The sequence below is a fragment of the Mastomys coucha genome, unplaced genomic scaffold (assembly GCF_008632895.1).
Source record: "Mastomys coucha isolate ucsf_1 unplaced genomic scaffold, UCSF_Mcou_1 pScaffold5, whole genome shotgun sequence".
In the NCBI taxonomy this organism is placed as follows: Eukaryota; Metazoa; Chordata; class Mammalia; order Rodentia; family Muridae; genus Mastomys; species Mastomys coucha.
In genome coordinates, this window is record NW_022196911.1 from 56345889 (window position 1) to 56357216 (window position 11328).

General features: G+C 51.0%; 1 protein-coding gene across 2 annotated transcripts; it reads left to right on the forward strand.

Annotated features, from left to right (window-relative positions):
• The first annotated feature begins 893 nt into the window (after nt 1-893).
• Aldh3a1 (aldehyde dehydrogenase 3 family member A1) lies at nt 894-10588 on the forward strand. Of its 2 annotated transcripts, XM_031351444.1 has the most exons (12): nt 894-1076; nt 1282-1355; nt 4867-5033; nt 5628-5859; nt 6353-6438; nt 6717-6925; nt 7671-7788; nt 8424-8565; nt 9243-9409; nt 9825-9924; nt 10149-10279; nt 10373-10588. In XM_031351444.1, exons 3-12 carry the CDS (start codon nt 4872-4874, stop codon nt 10385-10387), a joined length of 1362 nt encoding a protein of 453 aa, XP_031207304.1. In that variant the 5' UTR covers nt 894-1076; nt 1282-1355; nt 4867-4871; the 3' UTR covers nt 10388-10588. The 2 variants fall into 2 exon arrangements, with proteins under 2 accessions (XP_031207304.1, XP_031207303.1); XM_031351443.1 differs by lacking the exon at nt 1282-1355 and having other exon boundaries at nt 894-1247.
• The last annotated feature ends 740 nt before the right edge of the window (nt 10589-11328 follow it).

Below are 11328 nucleotides of genomic sequence, written 5' to 3' on the forward strand. Positions count from 1 at the left end.
TGGCACGCCGTTTTCCTTTCTCCTCTCCTTTTCTTGTGATGATCAGAGGGATACACTTTATGATAAGTTGAATAGCGGATGCAAAGGCCAGTAAGTCATTAGTTAGCACCAGGTGTTAGTTACTGGAATGTATGTGCTGTACCTTGCTGCAGCTGCTGCTACGGCACAAAGCCGCCAGACAAGAGAAATTTCCAACTCCATTATAATCTTATTACCCATAACTGTAGACATTGGGTGCCAGAGGGCATGGCTGCTCTGGAGGAGCAGACTAAGGAGGACAAAGTGTTGCTATGTGATATGACATTGGAGCAGAGCCATGGCATGTGCAGATTATGGGGAGAGCAAGAGCACAGGCTTTGCGGCTCACAGCCATGGTGGGAGCTTGTCCTTTGAGAGAACTCAGATGCAGGAAGAGCAGGTGGGTAAGAGGGCAAAGGGGCCTGATAGAAAGAGGCCAAGGAGTCCCGTGGCAGAGCAGGTGTGGGCTGTGCTGGCTGTGGTGCCCCATGTCAGCCTATACACCACAGTGTGTCCCAGACCAGGAGCTCAGAGAACACTGGTTAAACATACAGGAAGGGACTTCCAGCTTCTGTCCTCCCTGGGTGTTACAGAGAGGGAATTCCTGGCAGTTCTGGTGGGGCCTGGCCATGTTCTCCACTAATCTTTGAGGGAACAGATCCACTTACTATTAGGGATGCCTTTAGAAATCTCCAACCAGCAGGTTGTGAGTCTGTGCCTGGGTGGGACCCTCGTCCCTGTGCATGTGGCAGTGACAGAATGGGAAGTGATTTTTCTGCCTTTCCGGGTGCTGTGCACACAACTTCGTGACTGCAGCTTACACGATGTAGACCTTACATAACAGGGGACGCAGGGACCAGCAGCTGGCAAAAGCAGGAAATGCATGAGCTTCATGCCAAGCTGAATTACTCAGTGGCCCCCACGCCCAGGGCAAACACAGACTTCTTTTGAGGGCTGGCTAAGAGCCCATACAAACTTTCACAGGCCCATCTTGCATTTCAGAACAGAACAAAACAGACAGCCCGAGACGCAATCTTCAAAACCTGTGTGAAGCAGAGGTTCGGATTATGCTGCACCCACATTTGAATATTGTTTTATCCTCGTCACGCGAACTTCCTGGGGAAGGACTCCAAGATCCAAGTGGGCGGGAAGAAGGGTCCTTAAATGTGCCCTCTTTTGGCTCTTGCTCATTCCAGGAGTCCCAGCTGCTGGAGAAGGCTGTGTAGAAGGTAACCTATCCCATCTTTCCTACTTTATCTCTAGGTGGGAGCATACACATACAACCTGCTTGGAGCAAGGACCTTGAGAGGCTGAGACTTTCATCCAGACTCTGCCAGGTCAGCATCTCCTGATCGGGTGCATTGAATGCCAAGCACCAGATCTCTGGAGGTCTGTCATCTTCTGACACTGAACCAAGAAAGTCCCAGAGACCCACAAAACCACATGAACAGAGGGTGTCCTTTGGGTGAGAGACCTTGGTGTGCACCGCCAAGCTCCTCAGCTCCTAGAAAGGCGCCAGGGCTGAGTAGCTCAGAGTGTGCACCTTGGGAAGAGATGCATGTGGGTTCAAAGCCTGACTTCAATGCTTGTCATCTGTGAGGGCAGAGGCAACATGTTGAATGTTATCAGTCTTACTTTTCTCACCTGTGGGATGGATGCATAACTGACCTTTCTTTGTGAGCACTGTTAGGGTGCATTTAAAAATCAATTTCTCTCTATCTTCTCTCCTCCTCTTTCTCCACCTCCCCTAGTGTGTGTGTGTGTGTGTGTGTGTGTGTGTGTGTGTGTGTGTACAGGTATATGTGCCATGACATGTGCACAGGTCAATAGACAGCCTTGGTTGTCAGTCCCCACCTTCTACTTTGTTCAAGACTGGGTCTACTCTTTATTATTGACTGTTATCCAGGTACACCAAGACAGCTGGCCTATGAGTTTCTGGGGAGTCTCCTGTCTCTGCCTCCCATCTTATAACAGGAGTTGTGAGATTTCAGAAATCTGCAACCACATCTAGCTTTATTTGGCCTCTTGGCCTCCAAACTCAGGTCCTCATGCTTTCCAAGCAAGGACTTCACCCACGGAACCATCTCATCAGCTCCACTATGGAGGTTTTCTGAGAACTGAGGGGAGTGTGGAAGAGCGCTGAGAGTGGAGGGGTCTAGAAGGCAGGTATAACTCTCAAGGCTGGCTGGTCCTGAGAGAGGAAAGCCGGCTTGTGTCCCACTCAGGTGCCAGGTGCAACATCAAATGTGGCTCCACCCATCTGTCAGTGACTCCCTGGACAGCACAGTGGTTAACTGCCTCACAGAGGAGGCCCAGGGACCTAGCTTCCTAAAGCCCACTTAAGATTCAAGAGATGACATTGAGCCCAGCCCAGCCCAGCCCAGCTACATTCACATGAGGTCCTTCTCCTCCAAGGCCCCTACCTTTGTGTTTAGTGATTGAGGCTCTGTGGCTCTGCTTGAAGCTCTGGCTAGCAGGAAGGCCTGCAGGCTGGCAGAACAAACTGGTCCAGTGAAGATCTGTTTGGCCTTTTGGTGGATCATAAGGGGAGAGGCATGGCATGTACAGATTTCAAACGTGGATGCCTCTTCCCAAGGTAGAAAAGTCTAAGGGTCAACATGAATGGGTGAGGGAGGTGGTGGAAAGAATCTGCATGCAAAATCAGGCATGTTCATGCACCACAACTGACTTCATTAAACACTGTATTTATGTAGATTTATATTGGGGTTAGGCTTGGAGGGCACTTGCTGTACTTTTTTGTGCAATGGCAAGAGCTTCCTCCACACCCCAGTGTTAAATGTCATAGGGTGCTGGGCCAACTATCTCTGGAAGGAGGGTTAGAGATTGGTACCCGTGGCTCTCTGTGCAGTAGAAACAGTTTCTTGGGAAGAGAAAGAAAGTGCTTTTAAATGCATCCTTTTTTGTTAAGTTTTGCAGCATGGCCATGTCTCTCCACTCAAAGATACAACAGACATTCAGGAGAATAAGCGCATTGCAAGATGTCAAAGGTCATAAAAAATGAAAAGCAAGGTCACTGCAGCTGGGGTGCAGTGTGGTGGTAAAAGCATGTTTATGATGTACAGGTCCTGGGAGAGGGAGGAAGAGAGACAGGGAGAGAGAGGGAAAGAGGGTTAGAGAGAGGGAGATGGATGGAGGAAGAGGGGGAAGGAAAAATGGAGGAAGAGAGGGAAGCAAGGAAAAATGGAGAAAGAGGGAGAGAGAGGGAAGAAGAGATGGGGAGAGATGGGGAGAGAGGAAGAAGGAGGGGAGAAGGGAGGGAGAGAGAGGAAGAGAGAGAGGGAGGGGGGATGGAGGAAGAGAGAGAGAGGAAGAGGGAAGGAAGGAGGGGTGGAGGGAAAGAGAGGTGTGAGGGATGGAGGGACAGAAAGGGAGGGAAGGAGGAATGGAAGAAGACAGAGAGAGGGAGGAAGAGAAAGAGGGAAGGAAGGAGGGATGGAAGAAGAGAGAGAAAGGGAGGGAAAGAGAGGTGGAGGAAGAGAGAAAGGTGGAAGAAGAGAAAAAGAGAGGTGGAGGGAGAGAGAAAGGTCACCACTTATTTTCCTCCCTCAGTTGCCCCCCTCCTCTCACACTGGTGCTACCCCAACTTCTCTTTCACTCATGCACACATCCTACACCCAATGCTTGGGTAACACATGTGGGACAGGCAGAACCTTTGTGAATGTACTTGATAGTTTTCTGTCTTACTTCTAGATAACCCATCACATAGATGCCACAGGGTTCCTTTAGACTGTCCAAGGCTCCGGTGCTCTCAGACTGTTCCCCATGTGTGTGTCCCATGCAAACAGTTAGCACTTTCTTGTTTGTGAGCGCTCAGGACGCTGCGGTTGCTGGAAACCGCTGCGCAGACCTTTGCTGTAGCTCCACAGGCTTACCTTTTGAAACGTTTCATCATGTTTTTTTTTTTCAACATAAAGATTTATTTTGATTATTTTTAGTTGTGTGTATGGGTGTGTGTCTGTGGGTGGCAGCAAATGGGAGTGTAAGTGCCTACAAAGGCATCGGATCCCTGGAGCTGCAGTTACAGGTGAGGAGCTGGCAGTCAGATATGAGTGCTTTGGACGAGCAGTGAATGAGCATGGCGAGCCATCCCGCCATGCCCTGCAAATACTTTCAAGAGGATACTACAAATGCTTTGCTGGATATGGTCAAATTGCCCCTCTGTGACAGCCACCCCAACTTGCTATCTTCTATTATCATACCTGAAGCAGCAATCACCTCTGTAATTTTGCACAAGAACCTGAGAGTCTGCAAGATTTTTATTGACACTGGCCTGTGTCACACTGGGGTGGACACTTTGGTCTAAAACCTAAACCCGCTTCTTCAGCTTTGCCAGGCAACCAGCACATTTGAGCACAATGGTGTAGCCAGGAAGGGTGTGTGGGAATTTTGGTGCTAGTTTTCCTTTAATTAGGTTGGGAGTGGAATCGTGGTCTGTATGCATCCAACTTAATCCAAAAAGTTGGTTGCAAGGCTCCTGGAAGGTTTACCAGCAAGGAAGCTGTCCTATTTTGCAAGTAGGTGGGACTGGAGAATTACCAAGATCTCCCCCCACCTCCTTCTGGCAGATTCTTCTTAAGATGGGTGTGGTTCACTGCAGAATAGTGTCGTCTACCCTAAGATGTCTAAAGACATCAGAAAGGCCCAGTGTCTAAGTCAGAAAAGGGGACTTTCCGGGGGGAATGCATTTTCCAGTCTCTAGAAGTCTTTATCCAAATAAAACTAGCATAGTGATGGGGCCATTGCCAGGGCGCTGGTGCCGAAGCACAGCCCGGAGCCTAGGACGTGGCCATCCTCCTTCCTCTGATGCAAAGTTCTCGCTTTCCCCAGTTACAATGAGCAGTATCAGTAGCACCGTGAACCGGGCCCGTGAGGCCTTTAACTCAGGCAAGACTCGACCGCTGCAGTTCCGAATCCAGCAGCTGGAGGCGCTGGAGCGCATGATCAAGGACAACCTGAAAAGCATATCTGGGGCGCTGGCCTCAGATCTGCACAAGGTGCGTTGGGTGTAGATAGAGTGGGGCTGGGTGGTGGATGAGGGGGGTAAAAGAAGGGACAAGCAGGGATACAGTCGCACCCTGAGCGTAGGGCATCAGTTGCCGGCCACCCAATTCACCGAGAACTACTCTGCTCCCCAAATACTACATGTGTAGTGCAGTGTTAAAGAGGGGAAAGTGAGGCTAGGAAAGGATTAACAATGCTTTCAGGGTCGCCCTCTCCTTCCACCGCCGTTGAACAGAGTCTCCTTCGCTCCGCCTGTCGCTTTTTTTTTCTATGGCCTTGGCTTCTTCAACGAACCCAGCCCCACTCCTGCCCTCCTGCCTCCATCTTCCCTGGTCTACCTGACTCTTGCATACCAAGGACCACCAAGATCGCGCTCCTGAACGATGCATCTCCCCGTGGCTTCCTCCTTCCTCCTGTTCACTGAGGTTTCTCTCTCCATGGCTCTGAGCAAAACCAGCATCCTTCAGATCCACAAGCTTTCGCTTTGCTGTGGGGCTTTTCCACCCTCCTTGTGGCGCCCCTCTCCCCCTGTTACGGTTAAATAGCCTTGGCTCTGGTCCTCAAGTTCACATGGACCTTCTCTCTAGAATGAATGGACTTCCTACTATGAGGAGGTGGCTCACGTGCTGGAGGAACTTGGTAGCACGATTAAGGAGCTCCCAGTTTGGGCTGAGGACGAACCCGTGGCAAAGACTCGCCAGACCCAGGAAGATGACCTCTATATCCACTCGGAGCCCCTGGGTGTGGTCCTTGTCATAGGTGCTTGGAACTACCCCTTCAACCTCACCATCCAGCCCATGGTGGGTGCCATTGCCGCAGGTACGGGGGCTCCATTCTGGAGGGACTGTTACAGGGGTTGTGATGACCACACTGGCTGGCCAGGTCTCCAGGCTGGCTTCTCCAAACTTATGGGGAGGGGCGAAGGGCGAGGACTCTCCACTATGTGACAGGAGAGGCCAGTGCCACTTTCTCATCCAGCCTGGGCATCTCTCTGTGTGTTCTTTCTTCTTCCCCAGCCTCCCAGCATTGCTGAGGGGGAGGCGGTGCCACTCTGACAGCACATGCCAGTGCATGTACCCGCAGCAGCTGCTCATGTGTGTACCTGTGTGTGCTTCAACCTTGTGTTCCTATGTGTGTACCTGTGCTTCTCAGCGTGTGCCTGCGTGTACTCACAGCATGCACCCGTGTCTAGCCTCCCCTTGCTCCCTTCCAAAGGTACAGATGACACGGTGGAATTTCTGGGCCTGGTCATTGGGTGGGAAGAGTCTTTGAGGAGGTTTCCTGAGGATTCTCCTGACTTTGTATTCTGCAGGAAATGCAGTGGTCCTCAAGCCCTCCGAAGTGAGTGATCACACAGCAGACCTGCTAGCGACACTTATCCCTCAGTATTTGGACAAGGTGAGGTCCCCCCTAGAGCTCAGGATGACTGTGTTGTGGGGTCAGGTCTTTAAATCCAGGGAGACAGTGGATTATTATTGCAAATGGGAGGAGACCAGATCCTAGCAACAGCTTAGATGGAGCCCTTGAGCTAGGAGAGTGACTTACCTGCTAGGGTACCTATGTTTAAGTATCTAGCTCAAGGGCTGAGGGTCTGTTGGACTCCTATTGCCCACTCTATGTGTGGAGTTGGGAGTGGCTGGGTCTTTGCTGAGCCTCCTCTGTCTCTTTGCTGGAAGGATCTGTACCCAGTGATCAAAGGGGGTGTCCCTGAAACCACGGAGCTGCTCAAAGAGAGGTTTGACCACATCATGTACACAGGGAGCACAACCGTAGGGAAGATCATTATGGCCGCGGCTGCCAAGCATCTGACCCCTGTCACCCTGGAGCTTGGAGGAAAGAGCCCTTGTTACGTGGACAAGGACTGTGATCTAGATGTGGCTTGCCGGTAAGGAGACTTGGGCTTGGCTGGCAACAGAGGCTTGGGATCCTGTCAACCTTTCTATCTTGCTACTACCATGATGGTACCAAGCTTTATGTCTGTACCGATTAATGAAGATGGTAGGTTCCCTTAGGGAGCCTATAGCATTGGGATGGTAGGAGTTGAGGGGGCCACCATTCATAGTCTTCCTAGAGGGGGCCTTCAGAGAGAGCAATGACTCTCTGGCATTCCTAGGGGTGGCGATCCAAGTAGAAGCTTCAGGAAAAGCTAATGTGAGACACACAGGGTTTTGAGACCTTTACCAAGCCCAGGTGCCTTTCTGCAGGAGATCTCAAGAAAGCAGGGCCTCACTAAGAGTCCAGGATGGGACACACATCTGGACTAGCCAGGCCTCTGGTCATCTCTGAACTCCAAATATATGGAGGGGTGTGCAAGTAGAGTTGTCTGTCACCTGGCTATGCAAGACTATGAGAATGTGATCAAAGTCACAGAGTAGCCCTAGATGTCCTCAGAATTTCTTCATGTCATTTCCCATGATCTTAAACACACTAGCTGCAGAAAGCCCTGTGGTGCCAGGAGGGACTGAGCAGCTCAGTGTGTCTGCAAGTGAGTTGTTGCTTAGGAGGATTCAGCATGGCAGCGCCCAGGCCATGGGCTGTGTCCTCCACCACTCAGCATTGAGTGCCTTGCCCCTGAGCCTGTGGATGTTCTCAAGGGGGCTCCCATGATTCACAGACTGTATTTTTCACAGGCGTATTGCCTGGGGGAAATTTATGAATAGTGGCCAGACCTGTGTGGCCCCAGACTACATCCTCTGTGACCCCTCCATTCAGAACCAAATTGTGGAGAAGCTCAAAAAGTCACTGAAAGTGAGTAGTATGGCCCGGGGGTGGGGGTAGGAAGCTGTAAGGCATGTGGGATATATTTAGCCTTGACCAACCTCCAGGACTCTGAAAAATAGTAGGTATTATGAAATACAGTGTGGCGACAGGGTACCTGGTGGGCTTGGGCCAAGGTATTCCCCTGAGAAATGACTCCTTGCAACAGATGGGGCAAGGGAGGTCCTGGAGAAGAGGTAGAGGCAGATATGCAAACAGACAGGAGCAGAGCTATGAGGGCAGAGGACGGGGTCGGGGGGACCAGCTAGGAACATGTGGGAACAGAGAGAAAGATGGAGAGCTGGGGTGTCAAGCAGTCCAGGCCTCCAGCCCTGACAGCAGCCAGTAGTAGCTGCAGATGATGACTTACGCTGTTGCTAGGTCCCTGGAGGAGCCTAGTAGAATTGCCTGTAAGCTTAACAGTAGGTATTTTTCTTCTGCTCATAAAAGAAATATGCACATACACACTGCAGACAATTGGGAAGGGTACAGAATATAATGGGGGTGTGGGGAATGGGGGAAGCTTTTCTCAGATTCCCACCACTCAAAGGCTGGCATTGCCTAGCGACTGGGAAGTTTTGGCCGTGATGGGGCCAGGTGTTCCTTGAGTCCTCATCTCTTCTCAGGATTTCTATGGGGAAGATGCTAAGCAGTCCCGTGATTATGGGAGGATCATCAATGACCGGCACTTCCAGCGGGTCATAGGCCTGATTGACAGCAAGAAAGTAGCTCACGGAGGCACCTGGGATCAGTCTTCACGATACATAGGTGTGTGTGCGGCCATTAAAGAGTGCTGCCCATTTGGCTGGACTGCCAGGGAGTACAGCAAGTTTACAGGAAGTGGGCACAGGCAGTGAGCAAGTAGGCTTTCCCAAGAGGGCCTGCAGAAAGCTCCGGGGCTCTCAGAAGGCAAACACTAAGCACGGCTTTTAAGGAATGCCTCTGGACAGCCCTAGAAACCTCTCTCTCTTCCACAAGTCAGAGACAAGGGCTTCATCCCCACCTCCAATCTGTGAAAGGGAGCCAGCAGAGGCCATGAGAGCTCAAGGCAGACTAGGCTGGGAGGAACTCTCAGGACCCTGGCTGGGGACAACCCGTTGGAGCTCTTCTGATCCCCAGTTAACAAGGAGACAGGAGAATTATGAAATGAATACACGGGGCTAGTAGATATAATAACTATCTCTTCAATGTTTAGAGCTTGCTCCCCCGTGCAGGTTAATCTGTAGATATCCCCATGGTCTGCCAGGATGGAGTCCAGGATGCAGGAGTTGGGAGAAGGGGGCTATGAGAAAGCTTTACTTGCAAAAGAGTAGAAGCAGGAGCTAGATGTTAGCACTGCCTCTGTGTGTGTGTGTGTGTGTGTGTGTGTGTGTGTGTGTGTGTGTGTGTGTTGGGGATCTGGGGAGGATCAGCACAAACAGACTCTGGCTCACTTCCTGCCTCAGCTCCCACCATCATGATGGATGTGGACCCCCAGTCCCCGGTGATGCAGGAGGAGATCTTTGGGCCAGTGATGCCCATTGTGTGTGTTCGAAGCTTGGATGAGGCCATTAAATTTATCAACCAGCGTGAGAAGCCCCTGGCACTCTATGTGTTCTCCAACAATGACAAGGTAGGCCTAGGAGTCCCCTTCCCAGATTGCTGGTCTATCAGCCACAGCACTTACATGTAAGGGGACCCTGGGATCCACAGGCCTGTGTTCAAATCTTCAGCTTCCTCATTCATTAGGTGTGTGACCTTCCGTAAATCACTTAACCTGTCTGCTTCTTTGGCCTTATCTCTCTAAGATTAGGATAGTCCCATCTTTCTACATCCGTGGATGAGATGGTCATTGCTGTTTCCCCATAAGGTGCCCAAGGGTCATGAGACAGTTGCAGAGGGCTGGAGACATGGCAGGGGCTAAGGTTGGCAGAGCTAGAGGTTGGGGCTCCGCCTCCACTGGTCGCTGGTCTTGAGGCTCCAAGACGTGTTCAGAAAGGGTGGGACGAATGCAGGACAGCAATATAACTGCCTGGGTCCTTACACAGGTGATCAAGAAAATGATTGCAGAGACATCAAGCGGTGGAGTGACAGCCAATGATGTCATTGTTCACATTACTGTGCCTACTTTGCCCTTTGGGGGTGTGGGTAAGTCTGGTGCTGAAAACCTAGTACTGGTCACCTCTGGTACGCTGGCCTAGGGTCACACAGCCATTTAGTGGCATGGCTAGGATGAGACTCTTTCTGGGCACTCTTGTGCCTGGAAGAGCTGCCCTAGGGGACACACTAAGTTTTGGCTAGCTCCAGAAGGCTCAGAAAGATGAATGCATGAGGACTGAGAGGACAAACTTGGCTGGGATCCTTTCATTTAGGGAACAGCGGCATGGGGTCCTACCACGGCAAGAAAAGCTTCGAGACCTTCTCCCACCGCCGCTCTTGCATGGTGAGGTCTCTGCTGAATGAAGAAACTCACAAGGCCAGGTATCCCCCAAGCCCAGCCAAGGTAAGAGGCAAGGCCCTGGGGTTTGGGGAATATGGACTGCACAGGACGACGGGGTGAGGCCTTGGGTCTCATGTTCTTTCCTTGTCCTTGCAGATGCCCCGGCATTGAGATAGTGCTGCTGCACCTGACACTTGTTTTGTTGGCTATCCTGTCCTTGGAGAATTGCTCATGGAGCCTCATCTTGGTTTCTCTCCCACCTGCTGCCCCATGCATGTGTTCAACTCCCCAAAGGCTCTCACCTGATCCCTCCCAATCCTGCTGTTTGCTGGGCACAGCGATCAATAAAAGCTTCTGAGAAAAAGTCATGCATACAATGCTTCTTTTTATTCCTTGATCCCAAGACCTTCAAGGTTTGGTTATCCTGACAAGCCTAACCTCCAAAGCTCCTTCCCCCCACATTAGCTCATGGGCTGTGAGGTGGGAGGCCATGGTTTGGGATGACATTTATCTTCCCCATGTCATGTTTGGATGTCAGCTCCATTCCTGGAGACTGGGTGAGAAAAATAGAGAAGGTTGAACCATGATGACAGGTGGCTCTGGAACAGGTGGAAGTCTCCTCTTCTCAAATCAAATGTGATATCTAGGGAAGGGGTCTCTCTGTGAGACAGCACAGTAATCAGTACCAACAACCCCCACTGTTATAGAACCAGGTTTGGCCCATCTACTACTCCAATCACTAAGAGTTTTGCAAGAGGAAGTTCATTATGAGGTTGGCTGAGCTCAGGGGCAGAGCCCTAACACTCAAATGCACCTCTCTAAGGGGTGATTAAGACACGAGAGATGATAGAAGGTCTATATTTGTGTGATCGGGTTCCATACCTCATCTTGTGATGCATGCTCACTGCATGGTAAGGCCAGCATAAGCCAAAATGTAGTTTTTGGACTCATCAGACCCAAGTGTGTGGTTTCAAGAAAAGCACCTTCAAGTCCCTGGTAAGCAACCTAGGCAGCTGCTTTCATTGTAACCCACAACATAGAGGGATTACTTGCAGTAGTACACTCGACCAGGCCTGGCCAGCCTTCAATCCTAGCACTTGGGAGGCAGAGAG